Source organism: Mastigoproctus giganteus, chromosome 8 (assembly GCF_048544385.1).
Source record: "Mastigoproctus giganteus isolate SK-2022 chromosome 8, ASM4854438v1, whole genome shotgun sequence".
NCBI lineage: Eukaryota > Metazoa > Arthropoda > Arachnida > Uropygi > Thelyphonidae > Mastigoproctus > Mastigoproctus giganteus.
In genome coordinates, this window is record NC_143582.1 from 131741597 (window position 1) to 131765127 (window position 23531).

Genomic DNA, 23531 nt, shown 5'->3' on the forward strand with positions numbered 1-23531 from the left:
GACTGGAATGGCCATCACTCGCTATGGGGTTCTCAACATCTTGACTCCAGAGGACAGATAATTGAAAAAATTTTAGACAAACATAACCTGACAATTTTAAACACTGGTGCTCACACATATGTGCATTTACCATCTGGCTCAACCTCTGCTATTGATCTTTCTATATGCTCTCCAGTGATATTTCCTCTCATAGACTGGACCGTTAATAATAACCCTCGTGGTAGCGATCACTTTCCTATCATCTGTACTTTCTGTATAAGTTCTACTCCTCAGAGTAACATTAGGACAACCTGGAAATTTGCTAAGGCGAACTGGATTAAATACCAAGAAATAGCTCACTTAGATGCTGTCTTCATAGCAACCCACACAATTGACTCTGCAGTAAGCTACATTACAGACACAATAATGAAAGCATCCGAGACTGCTATACCAAAATCATCATCCAAAATCCGGCTTCATCCAAAAATGTGGTGGAACGAAGCATGCAACAGTGCTAAAAAAGAAAGGAACAAATATTGGAATATTTTTCGAAAACATCCAACCACAGCTAACCTCCTACAGTTTAAGAGAGTCAGAGCTAAAGCTCGTCATATAAGACGGGAGAGTAAAAAAGAAGCATGGGCGCATTATGCCGCCACCATAAACAGATCCACGGATACTTCTACAATATGGAAAAAAATCAAAAGAATTAATGGTAAATACTCACAGACAACTTCTCCTATTCTACTTGTAAAAGGGAAAGAAATCTCTGAACCTACAGAAATTGCCAATGCCTTAGGTACTACGTTTGAAACGCTTTCAGCTGTTGCCACATATGAACCTGCATTTCAATCGCTAAAATCCCAGACAGAAAAATACAAACTAAATTTTAATACTGCCATCCTTCATTCTTATAATCTGCCTCTGACCATGAATGAATTGCGTAATGCACTTGCACGAGTGAAAAACAGTGCTCCAGGTCCCGACGGGATTTATTACACCATGATCTGTCATCTAAGTGAGGAATCATTAACTGTAATCTTACAACTGTATAACAGAATTTTCTTAGAAGAGTATTATCCTGCTAGCTGGTGCCATTCTTATGTGCTAGCTTTCCCGAAACCGGGAAAAGACCACACAGATCCCAAAAATTACCGTCCTATTTCTCTAACCAGTTGTCTGGGAAAAACATTGGAAAAAATAATTAACGCCAGACTGACATGGTTATTAGAGACTCAAAACATTTTAAGCCCAAGTCAGTATGGTTTCCGGAGAAAAAGATGTACGCTCGATCTCATTATCAAGGCCGAAACAAATATCCGGAATGCGTTCTTGAGAAATGAACACATAGTTATGGTATGTGTTGACATCGAAAAGGCCTTCGATACAACTTGGCGATATGGGATTCTTCAGGACTTGCATAAATTTGGACTTCGGGGTCATCTCCCAAAATTTATTAAGAACTTTCTAGGCAATAGATCCTTTCAAGTCCGTTTCCACTCTTCATTATCTCGAGCATATGTACAAGAAGAGGGAGTTCCCCAAGGATCAGTGTTGAGCGCCACACTCTTTGCCATTAGGATTGATTCTATTACCAAGTGCATACCTAACACAGTTGACGCATACTTGTACGCTGACGATCTTGCCATGTCATGTCATTCTCAAAATATGAGACTTATTGAAAGACAACTACAAAGCACCATTAACAAAATAGTCTCTTGGGCCAAAAATAATGGATATCGGCTTTCTAAACCAAAAACGACTGCTGTACACTTCTGTCACAAACGTTCTTTACATCCGGATCCAGACCTTCAGTTGGATTCTCATTGTATTACTTTCCAACCTAGTATTAGATTTCTTGGTGTAATATTTGATAAAAAATTAAACTTCCTGGAACATATAAAACATATTCGTACAAGTTGTCTTAGAAAACTAAATCTTCTCAGAGTAATTTCTTCTATGTCATGGGGTGCAGATCGTTACGTGCTGTTACATCTATACCGCTCACTAATCAGATCCCGGTTAGACTATGGGTCTCCTGCATATGACTCAGCCAGGCCAAGTGTATTGAAATGGCTTGACCCTGTACATCACAGTGAATTAAGAGTTGCACTGGGGGCTTTTCGCACATCACCAATCTTAAGCCTGTATACCGAAGCCTATGAACCACCGTTACACCTTAGGCGTGAAACTCTACTACTAAATTATGCAGCCAAAATCAGCAGTCTCCCACATCATCCCATGTGGCAATACCTCTTCACGCCAAAATGGAGAGAAATCTATCAAACTAAATGGCGTTACAACAAACCATCTGGCATTAGGCTTGAAGCTTTGATCACAAGCTGGGGCCTGAAGTTTTCTAACACCTTCCAGGATACTAGCATGGAAACGCAGCCATGGCTTTCCATGGCTCCAGTAAATATTGATAGACATTTTCAGCAATGGGGAAAGAATAGCTTCTCCGATATCAACATTAGACAAATACATATGGCTCACTCTACAGAGTTTAGCAGCTTCATTCAGCTATACACAGATGGATCCAAAACTGGTAATAAAGTTGGCACAGCTGTAGTACTACCAAATGCCACCATCTCCAGACAGCTCCCACCAGAATGCAGTAATTATACCTCAGAGTTATATGGTATTCTACTAGCCCTAGAGAATATAAAAGAAGCCTCGTACGCTAAATCCATCATTTATACAGACTCGTTGAGTGCTGTTAATGCTCTACAGTGTAAATCCTTCCCTAGTCATCCTCTGATACAGAAAATTTTAGCACAGTTATTAGCACTTCATGGACGTGGACAGCTCGTAATATTTTGCTGGATCCCTAGACACGTTGGAATCGTAGGAAACGAGCAGGCAGATTTAGCTGCTAAAATTGTCACAAATGAGATACCATCAAATTTCAGGACTCCATATATTGATCAAAAGTCCTTTATCAAACAGACATATAAAGAAGTGTGGACACACTTGTGGAAAGATCAGAAAAATAATAAACTTTTTGAAATCAAGAGAGAACCTAAACAGTGGCAATCCAGCATGAGACGAAACAGAAAGGAAGAAACTATTTTAGCCAGATTACGCATTGGTCATACTTTCCTCACTCATAGCTATCTACTAACAAACAGTGACCCTCCACAATGCCGTAATTGTTTATGCCCATTAACAGTAAAGCATATCATCATCGAATGCCCGCAATATCAAAAAGAACGGAAAACAGCTTTTTCCTCTAATTTTCATAATTACAATCATTTAACACTGCAGTGTGTCCTAGGAGATCGAGAGAACATAGATGACATTTTTCTTTTTCTAAAATTTATTAATAAATATCACCTTATCTGAACTGCTATCTCCTGTAAGAAAAACGAAGGAAATATCAGACAGTAATTAGTGCATTATAGCCTAAGTTGCTGGTGCACCAATAAATCTAACAAACAACAACAACAACAACCTGTTGCAGTAGCACACTGCTATTACTGTCATTAACAACCCTGCCAACCTTTGTATCATCTGAAACTTCAACATTAAGCCTGATATACCTTCATCAATATCATTGATAAATATACAAAACAACAGTGGAACAAACATCGAACACTGTGCGACTCCACTAATAACATTAGTCCACGAAGAGCAGCACCCATTGATTACCACCCTCTGTCTTCTCCCACTTAACCATCCTTTTATCCATTGTAGCAACTTACCCTTAATACTATACTGCTCCAATTTGTACAATAGTCTTTCATGCACAAGTGTCAAAAGCCTTTCCTGAAATCCAAATATAGGATATCAAAATTATTTTTTGCATCCAGTTCCTTTGTAACCACATCATAATATCCTATCAACCCATGCTGTGTCTCAATTGTTGCTGCAGTCTTGTCTAGATGATCCTGCAATGCATCATTAACCAGTGACTCCATTATTTTACCCTGAACAGAAGTTAAACTAACTGGTCTGTAATTACTCGTGTCGCCCTTCAAAACCCCTTTGTGAATTGGGGATACATTTGCACATCTCCAGTTTGTGGGAACCTCCCCTGAGTCCAAGGATGCTCTCATAATTATGGCTAAGGGTTTGCTTCGTTGCTTTGCTGCCTCCTTTAATATAACTGGATAGATCCCATCCACCCCAGGTGCTTTTCTTATGTTTAACTTCAACAATTTCTCCTCCACTTTGCTTTCAGTTATTACAAAATCATTAAGTATCCTGCTACAATTTGATAACCTTCTGCCATTTTGAAACCTTAATAATTCCTCATGTGTGAATGTAGATGCAAAATACTCATTCAGTTTGTTTGCTATCTGAGCAGGATCATCAACAATCGAACCATCGATGTCAAGAATACCAATCAGATTCATCCCCTTCCTTTTAGAGTTTATATAAGTAAAGAAATCCTTGCTGTTTTTCTTAGCATCTTTTGTCAAGGATTTCTCGTAATCTACCTTCGCCTGCCTAACCTCCTTTGTGACCTGATTACAGACTAGCTTATATCTGCCATAGGCTTCTGAGTCACTTGATAATTTATATGCATCCCATGCATTTTTCTTCTCTGTTACGAGTCTCATTAGTTCATTTGATAACCATTTAGGCCTAAACCTTGAACAATATTTCTTAATAGGTATGAAACTTTTAGTAGCATCCACGATTAATTCCTTGAATGCTTCCCACTTAGAATTTACTGTTTATAACATCGTCAATTTATCCCACTGTACAGAATTTAAAAACTGTCTGAGAACACTGTACTCACCTTAACGGAAGAAAAAACCCTTTTCTTTAACCGTGATGGTAATTAAATCTTTAAGTAAATCCCACATCAGTACACTGTGGTCATTGCCACCTAGTGGTTCCTTTATCTGCAAATTCTTAATACACGAATGATCACTGCTGATAACCAGGTCTAGAGTAATACTTTCTATGGTTGCCTCTCGAACATGCTGCTGCAGAAAACAATCATCCAATAAATCCACAAAAATCTGACTAGTGTGTGAGTGACCAACCCACAAGTTCCAGTCAATATCTGGGAAGTTAAAATCCCCCATTATAAGACATTCCGATTTACTAGCCCACTCTATTTGTACAATTGTTCATTGTACTCATTCGAGTCATTAGGCCTATAACACACTCCTCTTATTTTTGCTTTCGCGGTGCTTATGTAACACCAAACTGACTCAACAGTGCACTGTTCCTCTATATCAACTGGATGCACTTCTTTTGATTTTGTTTTTCTTAATTAACAGAATAACACCTCCTCCCTTTCTATCCTGTCTGTCCTTTCTGTACACATTGTACTCCCCAAATTCCAGTTCAGCATTCCTTATATCTGTGTGACACCACGTCTTTGCTATCACAACAATATCTGCCTTTTATATCTTGACCAACACTTCAAATTCATCAAATTTATTTACTATACTTCTAGTATTGGTATACATGCAAGCATACATGCTCCTACTCCTATTCCTAGTTACCCTAACACATCCCATATACCCACCTATTTCAGGATGACTGCCATGCGTCCCTGAAACCCCCAACACCCCACGCTCCAGGTCGCTACTTATTCTAATAGAAGTTGTGCAAGAATCACCTTCAACTCTGCCTACGGTTATTGTTAAACTATTAGTCCTTGTACCCCCCCCAAGCTATCAGTTTTCCGACCCACCTAACACTGCCTCGATAGCATCAGCAGATATTCTTGCACCATTTCTATTTAAGTGTATCCCATCCCTATAGAAGCAGTCTCTCCTGTTAACAAGTAGAGTACAGGCTGAAAAAAATTCTACCTCTTGAGCCTTGCACGTTCTTTCCAGGGCCGAATTGATCGACAAGGCTCTCATGATATACTCCCTTCTATCGTGTCTGGGCAGAATTGCAGACACTTTCAAATTCAACCCTAATTCTTGGCTTTTGTTCAACAGTAACCTGTACTTGTGAAGTAATTCTGCCGGTCTCCTACTCCTAATATCATTAGTGCCAACGTGTACAACTGTATCACCTTTTCTGCTCTTAAAAGATGATATCTGCTCTACAGTGTCATTAACCTTTGCCCCTGGCAGACATACCCTGGTCCTGTTCCACCTATCCTTTTTATATACCATATTCCCTCTTTCACTGATAATAGAGTCACCAACAACTACTAATTCCTGTGGGACCAGTGCCTTCTACCTTGGGGGTTGCCGCTGTGTTGCGTGATGACCAAGTGCAAGCTCTGGCGTTGATGTGGGCAGCTGAGAGCCTGATGGGCCCCTCAATTTAGATCTTTCGAGGGCAACCACACTGTCCTTCGAACTCTCATATAGGCCCATAACAACGCTCAGTTGTCGCCTGATTTCCTTACATCGTGCACACACAAAGACGTCCCCCATGGCAATATCATGTTCTTCCGCTCCAGAGAGTTCTGCAAACATTTCACAAGTCACAGGTTGAAGAAATGTACACTGAAATTGAGAGTCTTCTAGATGAGCAGAAAACCCACTACACTATTATTATGGGTGACTTCAATGCTAAGTTTAGAAAAAGGCAAAGCAGTGCAGAAAGAGGAATTATAGGAAATTTTGGAATTGGTGAAAGAAATAAAAGAGGTGAAAGACTTATGGAATTTGCAGAATCTCAAGGACTGTCAGTAATAAACACTTTTTTTCAAGAAAAGGGTGAACAGAAAGTGGACATGGAAGAGTCCAAATGGATTAACAACTAATGAAATCGACTTCATCCTCACTAACAGAAGATATATTGTGAATGATGTTTCCATCCTGAATAAGGTAAATGTTGGAAGTGATCACAGAATGGTAACATGTACACTTGATATAGATGTAGGAAAGGAAAAAACTGACTCGAGTAAATAATACAAAGGTCTTTGAGATAACAGAGGAGGAGAAAAAGCAGTATGTACTGGAACTTAAGAACAAGTTTGAGCTTCTGCAGACTGCTCAGGACCAAGATATCGACAAGTAATAATACAACTTTCTGAAAGTGATAAAGCCCAAGAAACCTATAGGGAAAAAGAAGTCCAAAGAAGATAAAATTAGTCAAGAAACACTTGTCATGATGAACCAAAGATGACAAATGAAGAGCAAGAAAAACACTGACAGGGAGAAAAATTGAGTATACTGAGTTATGCGAAGCCATTAGAAAGAGACTCAGAGAGGACATAAGAAGCTTTAACACAAGAAAAGTAGAACAAGCATTAAGGGAAAATAAAGGATTTAAATCAGCAGCCATGAGCAGTAATATAGAAAGACAAATGATAGTGAAACTGAAAAATACGATGGTGTACTTATAAACAGCAGAGAAGGCTATAATTCAAATAGCAGAAGACTACTATAGAGGAAAAGACTACTTCTACTATAATTATACAAGGAGTGAGAGAATGATACCAGCAGTGGGGAAGATGGATTACAAAGTAACAACACATACGACATACCCGATATTCTTCCTGATGAGGTGGTAGAACATGCATTGAAGAAAATGAAGAATCAGTAAGCCCCGGGGAAAGATGGAGTTACTGTAGAGTTGTTAAAATTGGGAGGAAGAGACATAACACAAAAACTGGCAAGCCTCTTCACAAAGTGCATTAGAAAAGGTGTGATGCCTAAGCAGTGGAATAATGCAATCATAGTTTTGCTGCATAAGAAAGGAGATAAATCAGAAATTGGAAATTATAGACCAATTAGCTTGTTATCCCACCTCTACAAGTTGTTCACAAGGGTCATTACTAACAGATTAGAAAGAATACTTGATGAGAATCAACCGTAAGAGCAAGCTGGCTTTACGACAGGATTCTCAACTATGGATCACCTTCACATTATATCACAGCTAATGGAGAAAGCAAATGAATATAAAACACCATTATGCCTGGCATTTGTGGTTTATGAAAAGGCATTTGACTCCATACAGCATAAGGCATTGTTTCGGGCACTGGAAAGACAAGGCATAGATACCCCATATATTATGATTTTGAAGAAAATATATGAGAGTGCTACCTCCTTTATTAGACTAGACAGTTGGAAATTTAAAATTGAGAAAGGAGTTCCACAAGGAGACAAAATATCTCCGAAGCTGTTTACTGCTGCCCTTGAGGAAGCTTTCAGAAGATTAGACTGGTCACAGAAAGGAGTCAATGTGAATGGAGAATACCTAAGCCATTTACGATTTGCAGATGACATTGTGGTCATAAGCCATGATCCCAAAGAATTAGAGGAAAATCTTAATCAGTTATGCACAGTTAGTAAGGATTTTGGACTAAAGATGAATATGGCTAAAACAAAGGTAATGATGAACAAGTATGCCACAGAAAGGGAAATAATGATTGAAGGAGCAGTAATTGAAAAGGTGGAGTCATATACTTATCTGGGACAAGTTATTAGCTGTAATAATGATAAATGGCTGGAAGCCAAGAGAAGAATAAATTTTGGACGGATAGCATTCAGGAAATATAGTCACATACTGAAGAGCAATATCCCAGTTTGTCTGAAACGTAAAATAATGAACCAATGTATACTCCCCACCATGACTTATGGAAGTGAAACTTGGGTACTCACCAAAAGAATGGAAGAGAAGCTGAGAACTACACAGCGAAGAATGGAAAGAATTATATTGGGAATCAGACTGTTAGATAAGAAGAGAAACACATGGATTAGGCAGCAAACTCAAGTAAAGGACATTCTTATCAAAACTAAAGAACTAAAATGGTCTTTGGCAGGACACATAGCTCGAAGACATGATGAAAGATGGACTAAGAAAATAACAGAATGGTACCCAAAAGGAGCTAGAAGAAAACCTGGAAGACAAAGGCAGAGATGGATAGGTGAAATTCAGGAGTTTTTGGGTAGTAAATGAATGGCCAGTGCTTAAAACAGAAGGAAATGGAAAGTTGCTGGAGAGACCTTCATCCTACAGTGGATTGAAATGGCATATGATGATGATGGCATATTCTTTAACTTTTGTTGCCAATAAATTTAAATTTTAGTTATTGTATAAAATTATTTTCTACTGAGATTATCTTTATTCTGCTGCTATTTTATCCAGGTATCATCAGGTTATTCAAGCATGTGCCTTGCAACCAGATATTGATCTCTTACCTGCCAGAGATATGACTGAAATTGGAGAAAGAGGAGTAAATCTTAGTGGAGGACAGAAGCAACGAATTGCCTTGGCTCGTGCTTTTTATTCACAGGCTCGCCTTGTTCTGTTGGTAAGGTGATAAATGATGTATTTATGTGTGCATTGTTATAAAGCTAGTTTTGTTTTATAAAAAAATCTGTTTTTACTTCATACTGACCACTCAGTCGGAGGAGTTCATATAATGGAGAGATAGAGAAAGTGAGTCAGAATACGAAAAAGCACCATAACAAGTACAGTACATATACTACGTTGGCATTCGAGGTGAGCGGACGTGCTTAGACAGGGCTCCTCAGTTAAGTGGTTTACTTTTGGATAGTGCGTTTAAATATTTGATTTATTTAGATATTGTTGGATTATTTTGTTATAGGTTTTCCGGTAACTGTTTGATTTTAATAATATTATAGATATAATTTTTTAAAGTTACTTTCATTGATATTTATTTAATTTTATAATGGTAGTTACGAGATCTTCCTTAAACACGTCACAGGGTATCGTGACTCACACGGAAATAGCAGATGGCGATTTACGGGTAAGTCATGATTTAATCCGTTGTGGAACCTGTGGAATGATTTCCAAGGTTGACCTGGTGACTAATCCTACCTCACCTGGGTATTCTTTTCTTTGTGATCGATGTAAGGAGTGCACCGATCTTAAATTACAATTTGGTGCACTGATGGAACAATTTGATTCCCTGAAAAAACGAGTGCTTGCCCTCGAAAATAATGCATCTGGGAGCTCGTCAGGGACTCAAAACTCCAGCAATCTACCAAGTGATGCACACCCGATTCGAGCCTCAAAACAGAAAAACCAAGTGCAAACTACTCTGGTTAAAAAGGACATTGTTTTATTAGGAGACTCCATTGTCAGGGAAACGGGGAATATTTTTTGTAATAAAGATAGGTGGAGCAGAACCAGGGTATGTCTGCCGGGAGCAACTATTGATGATGTCACCAACAGATTGTCAGATTTTAAAGGGGGTAAAGAAAATATTATTATTCATATGGGGACAAATGATATTAAACGTACACGATCTGACGATTTGTTGGAAAAATACAGGACCAATGCTGAGGAAATGTCGCGAGCTAGGCCATAATGTCTATGTGTCTGCAATTCTGCCCAGACACAATAGGAGGGATTATATGTTAAGAGCCTTGTGGATTAACTCAAGGCTTGAAGGAATCTGCAAGGCTTTAGGGGGTAAATTTCTATCAGCATGGCCCACACTTGTAGGTAGAAGGAATTTGTTTTGTAGAGACGGGATACACTTAAACAAAGGTGGTGCAAAAGTTTTTGCCAATATTATTGAGGATACCTTAAAGGCTCAGGGAAACTGCTAGTTAGGGGGGATGTGGGTAATACTGACACGCGTTTATCTGATAATATTGGTCAATGTAACTCTTTCACATACCTTAAGAGTTCTTATCTGTTACCCCAACTGGACGTATTACCTAGATGTTCTGGGGGCAAAGATGTTTCACGTGAGTGGGTAGCTAATATCAGGGAAGAGAGCCTAAAAAACTTCAAGGCTTGTGTTAGGGTTGTTAAATATACAAGAACAGTAAATCTTAATTGTTTATACAGTAACGTTAGAAGTGTCGTCAATAAAATGAGCGAATTCGAACTGCTGGTTAAAACAAGTAACGCGGACATAATAGGGCTTACAGAGACGTGGTGCCACCCAGAAATTGGGGATGATGAGTTTCAGTATGGCTTGTATAATGTATTTAGGAAGGATAGGTTAGATAGAAGGGGTGGTGGGGTAATTCTTCTTATCAGAAGCAGCCTGAGTGCGATGATAGCTTTCCCGGATTCAGACATTTCACATGCTAGTATAGAGTCTGCATGGTGTGAGATAGTTGGAAACAAAGGTATAATGCGAGTAGGAGTAATCTACAGATCAGGTGATTGTGAAGATTATGACAAAAGCCTCTACATGCAAATGGAATGGGCAAGTAAGCATCAATGCCTTATTATTGGTGATTTCAATTTGCCTCTAATTGATTGGAGTAAATGGGAAGGAAACTCGACATGGGGAACAAAATGTTTAAATCAACTAGATGACTGTTATTTGTATCAACATGTCAGGGAAAGTGCTAGAGAAAAGAATATCCTAGACCTCATCATCACACATGAATCAGATGACATAACAGGGCTGACAGTAGAGGAACCAGTAGCAGGAAGTGATCACGGAGTTCTACAGTGGATGATGACGAGAGAGGTAGCAGAAGTAAAAGGCAAAGGAATGGGTTTTAATTTCCAAACCAGATGAAAAGGAAATTACGATGCCTTAAGGTACTACATGGCCTCTATTAACTGGGTAGGTATCGCGCAGAGAATGAATACAATTGAACTGTGGTACGCTTTTAAAACATTAATCACAGATGCCTTGAATGTGTATATACCATTAAAAAAATACTCCACGAGAAGGGTTCCAAGTTGGATGAATAGTGAAGTTGCCGCATTACTTGAGCAGAAAAGGGTGGCATGGAAAGGTTACACAGCAATAAAAAGTACTGAAGCCTATAACAGCTACAAGGTGATGTGTAATAGATCCACAGAAAAGGTTCGACAGGCAAAGGCAGTTTATGAGAAATCACTAGCAAACAGAGCAAAGAGGGGGGATAAAGAATTCTTCACATATATAAATGCCAAGAAGAGCAGGACAAACCAGATTGGATCTTTACGTAAGGGAAAGGGGATAGTAATAAATACACCAGCTGCCATTGCAGATGAACTCAACAGTTATTTTGCATTGATATTTACAAATGAAAAACGTTTTGTGGCAATGGGAAATTGTAGGAACGAAGTTAAAAAATATGTAATTAATGATATTGAAATTTCGCAAGATTATTTAATGAAAAATCTTTCGAGCCTACAGACCAGTAAGGCTCCTGGAGTTGATGGAATATACCCTATAATCTTAAGAGAGGTGGCAAGCGAGTGCATTGAACCATTGAGGCAAATTATGCGAGCATCACTAGACTCTGGGGAGATTCCCTTGGATTGGAAATGTGCAAATGTATCTCCCATACATAAGAGTGGCTCTAAAAGTGAAGTTGGAAATTATCGACCTGTCAGTCTGACTTCAGTAGTAGGAAAAATCATGAAGGCAATGATCAAGAGTGGAATTCAGGATCATTTGGATCAAAGAGAAATTCTCAAGGATACTCAGCATGGTTTTGTAAAGGGAAAATCATGTTTAACAAATCTGGTTCGCTATTTCGAAAGGGTCACTCACGAGCTGGATTTAGGGAATAATTTCGACATTGTTTATTTAGATTTCAGCAAAGCTTTTGACTCAGTCCCACACATGAGCGGTTGCTTTATAAGCTGGAACAGGTTGGAATCACTGGGAAAATCCTTAGATGGATAGAAGGATGGCTTCAGGGCAGGAGGCAGAGGGTTGTGATAAATGGCTATTCCTCAGATTGGGTTGATGTAAGAAGTGGGGTTCCCCAAGGATCAGTATTAGGGCCACTGTTGTTTTTAATTTTCATAAACGACATTGATGAAGGGATAGAGAGCATGATGTCTAAATTTGCAGATAATGTTAAAATTGGTAGAGTAGTTAATGATCACTGTCAAGCTGAGCTTCTTCAGAGAGACCTAGATAGACTTCAGGAATGGTCAGAAAAATGGCAGCTGTGCTTTAATCCAACAAAGTGTAAGGTATTACACCTGGGAAACAGCAATTCCAAAACAACTTACTCACTTGGTGGAGTTCAACTAAACCCAGTACTGGAGGAAAGGGACTTGGGTGTTATGATACGGTCAGACATGAAATTCTCTGAGCATTGTAAACAGGTTGCAAGGAAGGCTCATGGTGTCCTATCGATGACCTATCGAACTTTTGCAAGTAGAGATAGGGACGTGATAATCCCATTATAGAAGGCTTTTGTTAGACCACGCTTGGAATACTGTGTTCAAGTATGAAGACCGCGCCTAAAGAAAGACATCGAGCTTCTTGAAAGGGTGTAAAGATGGGTAACTCGCCTGGTGAGATCGGCAAAAGGGTGTCCTTATGAAGAAAGACTTTGAATATGTGGGTTGCAGAGTTTGGAAACTAGACACCTTAGAGGAGATTTGATTGAGGTGTTTAAAGCTCTGAGAGGCATCAGTAAAATGAATGAGGACAAAATTTTCAAGATTCTAAATGATGCTAGAACTAGGGGACATAAATTCAAGTTATGGGGGGGGAATGTTTAAATTGGACTGGAGGAAGTTTTATTTTAGCCAGCGAGTTATAAATTACTGGAATAAGTTGCCTTCATGGGTGGTAGAGGCCTACAGTTTGGGGAAATTCAAAGGTCATCTGGATAGTACTTTCGGGTAAGGGAAGCGCATAGGATGATAGGTTTAATTTCCTTTTCATTTATTTTTTATTTTATTTTTTTTATTTATTAATTATTATTATTTAGTTATTTATTTTATTTATTGATTTATTTATTTTTTTTTTGTTTTGTTTTTATCATTGTTTTGTTTGGATTTTTTTTTTTTTTTTTTTTTTGGCTGGTGCAGCATAAGCCATAGACTTTCTTCCACCATGCGGCCGTTACTAATACTAATACTAGGTCACTGTTGAAAAAAAGCCTTGAATTAGGGTTGAATTTGAAAGTGTCTACAAATCTGCTCAGACACTATAGGGGGGGGAGTATATGATGAGAGCCTTTTTGATCAATTCGGCCCTGGAAAGATTGTGCAAGGCTCAAGGGGGTAGAATTTTTTCAGCCTGGACTGTACTTGTTAACAGGAGAGACTGCTTCTCCAGGGATGGGATACACTTAAATAGAAAGGGGGCAAGAATATTTGCTGATGCTATCGAGGCAGGGTTAGGTGGGTCGGAAAACTGCTAGCTTCGGGGGATACAAGGACTGATAGATTACCAGTAGCCACTGGCAGAGGTGAAAGTGATTCATGCACTGCTTCTATTGGAATGAGCAGAAACCTGAAAAACAAGATGCAGGATATTTCAGAGATTGCTGGGAGTCATTGCAATACAAGTAAACACATGGGTTGTGTTAGGGTAGCTAAGAATAGAAATAGGTGCATGTATACTTACGTGTACACCAATGCTAGGAGTTTGACAAATAAATTTGATGAATTTGAGGTATTGCTCAAAGCATCAAAGCCGGATATTGTTGGGATATCAGAGACGTGGTGTCACACACAGATGTAAGGAATGCAGAACTGGAACTTGGAGAGTACATCTACAGAAAGGATAGAAAGGATAGGGAGGGAGGAGGGGTTATGCTATTAGTTAAGAAACACATAAAATCCAAGGAAGTGAAGCCAGTCGACATCGCCGGACAGTGCAGTGTCGAGTCAGTTTGGTGTGACATAAGCACTGGGAGATCAAAATTAAGAGTAAGAGTGTGCTATAGGCCTAATGACTCTGATGAGTATAATAAGAAACTGTACAGGTTAATAGAGTGGGCCAGTATATCACAGAGTCTTATAATGGGGGATTTTAATTTCCCAGATATTGACTGGAATTTGTGGGTTGGTCACTCACACCCTAGCAAGGCTTTTGTGGATTTATTGGATGATTGTTTTCTACATCAGCATGTTCAAGAGGCAACTAGGGGGAGTAATATACTTGATTTGATTATCAGTAGTGATTCTTCATGCATTAAGAATCTGCACATAAAGGAACCACTAGGTGGCAGTGATCACAGTGTGTTGAAGTGGGATTTACTCAGAGATAACTACCATCGTGAGTAAAGGGAAGGGTTATTGCTTTCGTAAAGGCAACTACGATGGCCTGAGACAGTATTTAAATTCTATACAGTGGGACCAACTGATGATGTTACCAACAGCAAATTCAAAATGGGAAGCACTGAAAGAACTTATCTTGGAAGCTACTAGGCTTTACATACCAACAAAGAAATATTGTTCAACGTTTAGGCCTAAATGGATGTCAGATGAACTAATCAGACATATGGCAAAGAAGAAAAATGCATGGGATACATATAAAATAACGTGACACATAACATTATAATAGATACAATTTGATCTGTAACCAAGTTACAAAGGAGGTTAGGCAGGCGAAGGCAGATTACGAGAAATCTTTGGCAAGGGATGCAAAGAAAAAGAGCAAAGAGAAATCAAGCTTATGCAGCATAAGGCAAAAAAAAAAAAAAAAAAAAAAAAACAACTTCCAGGTCACCCCTCATTCGTTCGAAATATCTGTTCAGCTGAGCCTTAAATTTATTTAGGCTATTAACTTCCACAACAAGGGATGGAAGTCTGTTCCACCAAACAACTACCCACTGGCTAAAGGCAAATTTCCGCACATCTATCCTATATCTGTCTTTCCTCATTTTGAATTTATGCCATCTCAGGTAATTATTCTGAGCAAGAGGAAGAATCGCATCACCATTGAGTATGCTCAAACCATTCAAAACTTTATACACCTCTATCAGAACACCTCGTGGGTGCTTAGTCTCCAGACACTGTAATTTGCAAAACTTAAGCCTTTCTTCGTAAGAGCAACTCTTTGTTACATTCACTAATCTTGTTGCCCTTCTCTGTACTCGTTCCAGCAGCTCTACATTCTTCTTGAAATGAGGCCTCCAGACCTGTATACAATACTCATGGTGTTGCCTGACCATTGCCTTATACAAGGGAATAATCACATCCTTATCTATTCCAGAAAAATTCCTGTATATCATTGACAAGACACCATGAGATACTCTTGCAGCCCGTCTGCACTGCTCAGAGAACTTCATATCTGCCTGCACATTTACCCCCAGGACCTTTTCATTCTCTACCACTGTCAGTGTACCCCAGAGTTGATACGTTGCTCTGGGGGTTGCTGTTTCCCATATATAGTACTTTACATTTTCCAATGTTAAACTTCATTTGCCACCTCTCAGCCCATCTGCTCAACCTTTCCAGATTCTGTTGCAGCAGCATACTGTCAATAGTGTCCTTAACAACCCTGCCAACCTTGGTATCGTCTGCAAACTTGGACATTAAGCTTGATATACCATCATCAATATTATTTATAAATACAGAAAACTATAATCGACCCAACACTGAACCCTGAGGGACTCCACTAATAACATTAGTCCACGATGAGCACTGTCCATTGATTACCACTCTCTGTCTTCTCCCCCTCAACCACCCATTTATCCATAGCAGCAATTTTCCTCCAATGCCACACTGCTCCAATTTGTGCAACAGTCTTCCATGTGCAACAGTATCAAAAGCCTTTCTAAGATCCAAGTATATAATATAAAAGTTATTCCCTGCATCCAGTTCTTTTGTGATTGCATCATAGTTTCCAGTCAAATTGGTCAGGCAAGACTTCCCCTTAACAAAACCATGCTTTGTCCGAGCTATAACTGAAGTCATGTCTAGATGATCCTGCTGTGCTTCTTTAACCAGTGCCTCCATTAATTTTCCTGGAACAGAAGTTAAACTAAACAGGTCTATGCTTGTGTCAACCTTTGGTCCTCCTTTGTGAATTGGGGTCACATTTGCACATCTCCAGTCTATGGGTACCTCCCCTGTGTCCAAAGAAGCTCTCATAATTATGGCTAAGGGTTTGCTTACTTCCTTTGCTGCCTCCTTTAATATAACTGGATAGATCCCTTCCACCCCAGGTGCCTTTCTTGTGTTTATCTTCAACAATTTCTCCTCCACTTTACTCTCAGTTATTGCAAGATTATCTAGCTTACTGCCAGAGTTGAATACACCTCTGGGATTCTCCTGACTGAATAATTCCTCGTGTGTGAATGTCGATGCATAACATTCATTTAGTTTGTTAGCTACCTGAGCAGGATCATCAACAGTTGAACCATCGATATCAAGTGGACCAATCTGATTCATCCCCTTCCTTCTAGAGTTTACATAAGTAAAGAACTCTTTGATGGTGTTCTTTGCATCCTTTGCTAAAGATTCCTCATAATCTGCCTTTGCCTGCCTAACCTCCTTTGTAACTTGGTTACAGACCAGCTTATATCTATCATAGGCTTCTGTGTCATGTGTTAATTTATATGTATCCCATGTAATTTTCTTCTCTGCCATGTGTCTCATTAGTTCATCTGACATCTATTTAGGCTTAAACCTTGAACAATATTTCTTATTTGGTATGTAAAGCCTAGTAGCTTCCAAGATAAGTTCTTTGAATGCTTCCCATTTTGAATTTGCTGTTGGTAACATCATCAGTTGGTCCCACTGTATAGAATTTAAATACTGTTTCAGACCATCGTAGTTGCCTTTCCGAAAGCAATAACCCTTCCCTTTTCCCCTGATGTTAGTTACCTCTGAGTAAATCCCACTTCAGCACACTGTGATCACTGCCACCTAGTGATTCCTTTATGTGCAGATTCTTAATGCATGAAGAATCACTACTGATAATCAAATCAAGTATATTACTCCCCCTAATTGCCTCTTGAACATGCTGATGTAGAAAACAATCATCCAATAAATTCACAAAAGCCTTGCTAGTGTGTGTGAGTGACCAACCCACAAATTCCAGTCCATATCTGGGAAATTAAAATCCCCCATTATAAGACTCTCTGATTTACTGGCTCACTCTATTTCCCTGTACATTTTCTTATTATACTCATCAGAGTCATTAGGCCTATAGCACACTCCTGCTCTCAATTTTGATCTCCCAATGCTTAAGTCACACCAAACGGATTCGACACTGCACTGTCCAGCGATGTCGACTGGCTTTACTTCCTTGGATTTTATGTGTTTCTTAACTAATAGCATAACCTCTCCTCCCTTCCTATCCTGTCTATCCTTTCTCTAGACGTTGTACTCCCCAAATTCCAGTTCTGCATTCCTTATATCTGTGTGGCACCACGTCTCTGATATCCCAACAATATCCGCCTACCTCAAATTCATCAAATTTATTTGCCAAAATCCTAGCGTTGGTGTACACGCAAGTATACATTCATGTGTTTACTTGTACTGCAATGACTTCCAGCAGTCTCTGAAACATCCTGCATCTTGTTTTCCAGGCTTCTGCTCATTCCAATAGAAGCAGTGCAAGAATCACTTTCACCTCTGCCAGTGTCTGCTGTTAATCTATTAGTCCTTGTATCCCCCCCCAAGCTAGCAGTTTTCCGACCCACCTAACACTGCCTCGACAGCATCAGCAAATATTCTTGCACCATTTCTATTTAAGTGTATCCAATCCCTGTAGAAACAGTCTGTCCTGTTAACAAGTACAGACCAGGCAGAAAAAAATTCTACCCCTTGAACTTTGCACAATATTTCCAGGGCCGAATTGATTAACAAGGCTCTCATAATATACTCCCTCCTATCTTGTCTGGCAGAATTGCAGACACTTTCAAATTTAACCCTAATTCACGGCTTTTTTTCAACAGTTTTTTTTCCAAAAAATATAGCATTCCATATTAATATGAATTTATTAATAACATAAATTGATCATTTCTGATTTGCAAAACTTAGGGATATATGTTTCTCAATAGTGAAATAGTAAGATAATACAACGAGAGGTAGTGATCAATTGCTAATGATAGCCCTAATAAAAGGGTTCTCAAACTATACCCCACTGTGGTTACATTTTATACTACTACTATTACCGGTAATAATAATAAAAAAGAAATGTCAAATGGAAAGCAGCTTTCTCTCATATGTCCGATTTCTTTGGGAGTGGGTGGGCTTCTAGAATTCAGTGTTCATAACGCATCTGTACTGGTAGGCTCAAAAACATTTATATCCTTGCTGTTAAAACTGGAGCAACAAGGGTATTAAAGGAGAAAATTAAAGAAATGCTAAAAGCAAATCTAAATTTAAGCAATTTCCACTGGTGAGTACCACTGAAGTAAAAGGATTTTGAAGCGTGTGTGTGTGTGTGCGCGCGCGCGTGTGTGTGCGTGCGCGCACACATGCGCGCACATATCAGCTGTCTTTGGTTAAGCATGTAATAATATAACTAGACTAGTAGGAATGGGTCCACCTTTGTAAAGTAAATTTAAAGAGGTAACAAGTGAGAAGAAAAGCCACTTGAGCATGTTTCAGAATTGAAAATTGAAAAATACAGGAATTTTTTACTAGCGAGTGCCGCTGACTGATATTTAATGTCAGTTTATGATCCAAAAGAAGTTTTGAAAGAAGACATATTTATGAAATCCCCAGGAAAATAAAAAGATATTCTGAATCATAAACTTCTGATAAAAGCATTACAAAACAGCCATAGCATGCTAATAATTCTAGGTATGCAGAAAGTCTGTTTGTGTTCCTCTATTTTCTGGATCGAATAAAGCAATTTGCTTGTTTCTTTTATATATCATGCCAACATTTGAAAATTTGTACATACTGCTTCACTGCAACATACCTCTCATTCACATATTTAGGTCATTATTTCTAAAAATGTTGAAAATATTATGTGTAAATTTATTATATCAGCAGTTGTTAAATTTTCTACTTCCATTTTAGAAGATTTTAGACCATAGCAGTCTAAACCAGAAAGATGACTCTGACTCAGCATTTTTACTGCCATGGTTGGGGTGGGTTTAAATCAAGCGGAACATATTGTGTGCTTGTGTTCGGTGAGGAAGTACTTTACTGATGCATGTGACTGCATGTTTGACACATTCCTAATGAAATATAATGTTCTTACAAATCCTGAGGTGTAGCACAAATTTCATCAACTGGCAGTGCACCATTTTCAAAGTTTCCAGTAATTTTTGGTGTTGATAAAGAAATAGATGAAGCAGTAGTTGTTTTGCAGCATAAATTCTGTCAGTTTCAATGCAAGGACATACCAGACACTATTTTGAAAGAAGAAAGTATGCATGTAATGGTTCCTGGTTGTAGATTTCTGAAGTGCACAAGGAAGCTTGAATTATAATTTTTCAAAGTCATGCTTAGCATTTTAACAATTCCTTATTGCATTTGTTAGTTTGAGAGTCAGGTGAGCAAAGCAAAAATTGGATCAAATCTTCCCTTTCTGGCAAAACTTTGGAAATTCTCTTGACAGCCAGCTCTACATGGCAGGACCATTGTTAATAACAAAACTTTGATTCAACATTTTTGAATAAGTTGAAGTCTGCAACAGTATCCTTCTCGAAGTAATCAAAATCACTTGATATCTAACAGAATTCCACAGATAGATATATCTTAGGTAAGCTAATGCTTGAAAGCATACTATAATAGTAAAGAATCCTATGTTTAAATTTTAATGTGTATGTCAATTAAATGTAAATGTCAGTGAAATTTAATTTCTAGTGTAGTGTAGTGTAGACTATACAAATAGCACTTGCTTTTTCCAAAAAATGGCTGTTTTGTGTTTTGTGATGAACTCCTGCTTTGGTCAAAATATCTCCAGTTTTCCTTCTGCTTAGCTACTTGATATGCAACTTTCTGAAAGCCAAAAGTTGAGCTATATATTTAGTATTCAGGATGATGGCAAATGATGTAAGGAAGCAAGCTTATAGAATATCAGCCAAATTTCAGGAGTGCAGGGAACAGCACATCTCACACGATCTGGCCATTTCCTCTGATAATCTAATCATCTACCTTCTAGCTTAAAGCATATTTCTGTTCTGTCCTGCAACCAGTCTTCCTCAATTTAAGTTTAAAAAATGTATATATATATATTATTATTATTATTATTAGCCGTATGGTGCAAGGAAGCCTGAGGCTTATGCTGCACCGGCCAAAAAAAAAAAAATTTCCCTATTACCCTGAGAGAGAGAGAAAGAGAGAAGTAGAAAGGAATCACCAAGAAAGAGAAGAATGATGATATCCAGCTCAGGACCCTGGGTATGCCAAGCCCATACTCACCAGATGTGAGCCCCTATTCTTGTTTTTATACTCCAGCACAACCACCAGGTTGGTGGAGTTTACAATAAATCAATCAGTACAAATGTTAATCATATTTAGCAGTCACGGGCTTGAACCCCGGTCCACTCAAAGAGCGTGTGCTACTGCACTCGCTCTCCTGACCACTCAGCTATGTCAGGCCTACTCTTTACCTCCTCTTATGTACATTGTCTGAGAAAGAATAATGCCATCTAACTTCTTTACTTATTCAAGTCAATCATGTCTGTGGTATTTCTTTTCAGATTGCAATTTGCAGAATTTGAGCAGTGTAGAAAAGTGCTCTAAGCACCAGGAATACTTTGGCTGTGGAGAGAACTGCTGATGGTAGTTCTCTTATGAAACAGGGTTTTTTATAATGTTCTCTGCTTGTTTCCTGTTTACAAAACAACCTTTAGCAGGATGTGATACAGTTAAAGGGGATGCCTATGTGTGTGCATGCGTGTGACGTTCATTTGTTCATTCATTAATTGTAAAGCACATGACGAGGTTAAGTACGAATTCAGCATTTTGGAACCCTGCTCTTCACCCTGCAGTTAATTTGCAGTTAATGAACTGCAAATGTGTAAAAAGGGTTGGTTGAATAGGATTAGGATATGTCTTCCGGGGTTTAAAGATGATGTAGAAAGCAGCCATTACCTGTTAGGGCACAAATGATGATATAGTTGTATAAATTGGTACTAATGATATTAAGATTAGGTGGATCTGAGGATTTAATTAACAAGTACAGGACATTTTTGAGAAAAAAGTTTCAAGTTAAAATTAAATTTGAAAAAGTGTAATTCTGCTCAGACATGATATAAGGGAGTACATGATGAGAGCCTTTTCAATCAATTTGGTCTTGTAGAGACTGTTCAAGCTCATACTGACAATTTTTCCAGAAGAGAGAGAGAGAGAGAGAGAGAGAGAGAGAGAGAGAGAGAGAGAGAGAGAGAGATTTAACAGGGATTGGATACACTTAAATAGAATGAGTGCAGTAATATTTGCTGATACTGTACTGACTGTATACATTCAGCTCAGCATTTCATATACTACGTATATGAAAGGACAGACAAAAATGGTAGGTGAAACACATGAAATGCAAAACAATGCATCTATTTGACATGGGTGGCTAGCACAGTGTTGAGTCAATTTAGTGTAACATAAATGCTTGGTAAACAAAAACAAAGTGGGAATATGCTATAGGCCAAATTATTGTGTTAAATGTAGTGAAGAATAATGTTTAATGCAGTCAAACAAGCAAGGAGTCACAGGCAGTTATTGTGACAGACTGGCCGATCCTACTTGCCTGTATAGGCAGGTAGGGCAGGCCAGTCTAAATCAGAGTGTCTTATTATGTGTGATTTTAACTTTCAATATATTGGCTGGAATTTCTGAGGTAGTCCCTCACACAGTAGAAAACTTTTCTGAATTTATTGGATAATGTTTTCTACACCAGTATGTTACAGATGCATTGAGAGAAACCAGTACTCGATCTGATTATCAGCAGTGACTCTTCATTTATTAAGAATCTTCAGATAAAAGACCAACTGTGACAGTGATCACAGTGTATTCATATGGCATTTACTTAAAGATGTAACTTCTGCTAACGGTGAAGGGTCGAGATTTTGCTTTCATTAAGATAACTACACTAGTCTCAGTTTTAAATTCTATTCAGCGGGACCTAGCTGATGATGTTACTATCAGCAATTTCTAAATGTGGATCGTTCAGGAAAATAAATATAGAAGATAATAGAAGGCTTTATATTGCGACTAAGAGATACTGTTCATGGCTTAGACCTAAGTGGATGTTGGATGCCTATACAGGCAAGTAGAGCAGGACAATAACTGCCTGCGACTTCTTGCTTGCTTGACTGTGCTAAACATTATTCTTCACTATATTTAACATAGTTATTTGGCCTATAGCATATTCTCACTCTTGTATTTGTTTACCAAGAAATGATGAGACTATTAGAAGAGAAGAAAACTACATGGTATACATATAATTTATCAGAGGGTACAGATATCCATAGTAGGTTTAAACTACTGCGCAATTAAGTCATGAAGCAGGGGCAAGAAATAGCAGATTATGAGAAGACTGGCAAAAAACGCAAGGAGGAAAGGTATGAATCACATTGGTCCACTAGATATGAATGGTGTAATTGTTGATGATCTGTTCCGGTTTTTTATAAATTGAATAAATATTTTGCGGTTACATTCGTACATATGGAATTTTTTTGGGGTGTGGATGCAAGAAGTGCCTCATACAATATACTTCACAATGATATATGTGCTACTAGAGAAAATGCTCATTTACAAGAGAGGGTGCTGACTCTCTTTAAAAATTACAGCTGTGAGTTACAGGTTCCGAAAAAGCAATAAATGTTTGCCTTTTTATTTACATAATTGTTATTTTATATTGTACTTAATAAGTAGTCTTATAGTTATAGTTACGCTGTTTATTTTTATTTCAATTTAGATAAAACGTTTTTGTGGATTACTACTTAATTTACATAAAACCGTTATTTCATTCGTATATGATGAGAGCCTTGTCGATCAATTCGGCCCTGGAAAGATTGTGCATGGCTCAAAGGATAGAATTTTTTTCAGCCTGGTCTGTACTCGTTAACAGGAGAGACTGCTTCCACAGG

The 23531-nt window shown here is 38.4% G+C and overlaps 1 protein-coding gene across 2 annotated transcripts in view; it reads left to right on the plus strand.

Annotated features, from left to right (window-relative positions):
• The window catches only part of LOC150081824 (ATP-binding cassette sub-family C member 8-like), a 1084700-nt gene that overhangs the window by 427703 nt on the left and 633466 nt on the right, over window positions 1–23531 (plus strand). For both annotated transcript variants that reach the window (XM_090378918.1, XM_090378919.1), the window contains one exon: window positions 9001–9166. In XM_090378918.1, the coding sequence (XP_090235044.1) occupies window positions 9001–9166 (166 nt within the window). The remainder of the gene's footprint in view (window positions 1–9000; window positions 9167–23531) is intronic.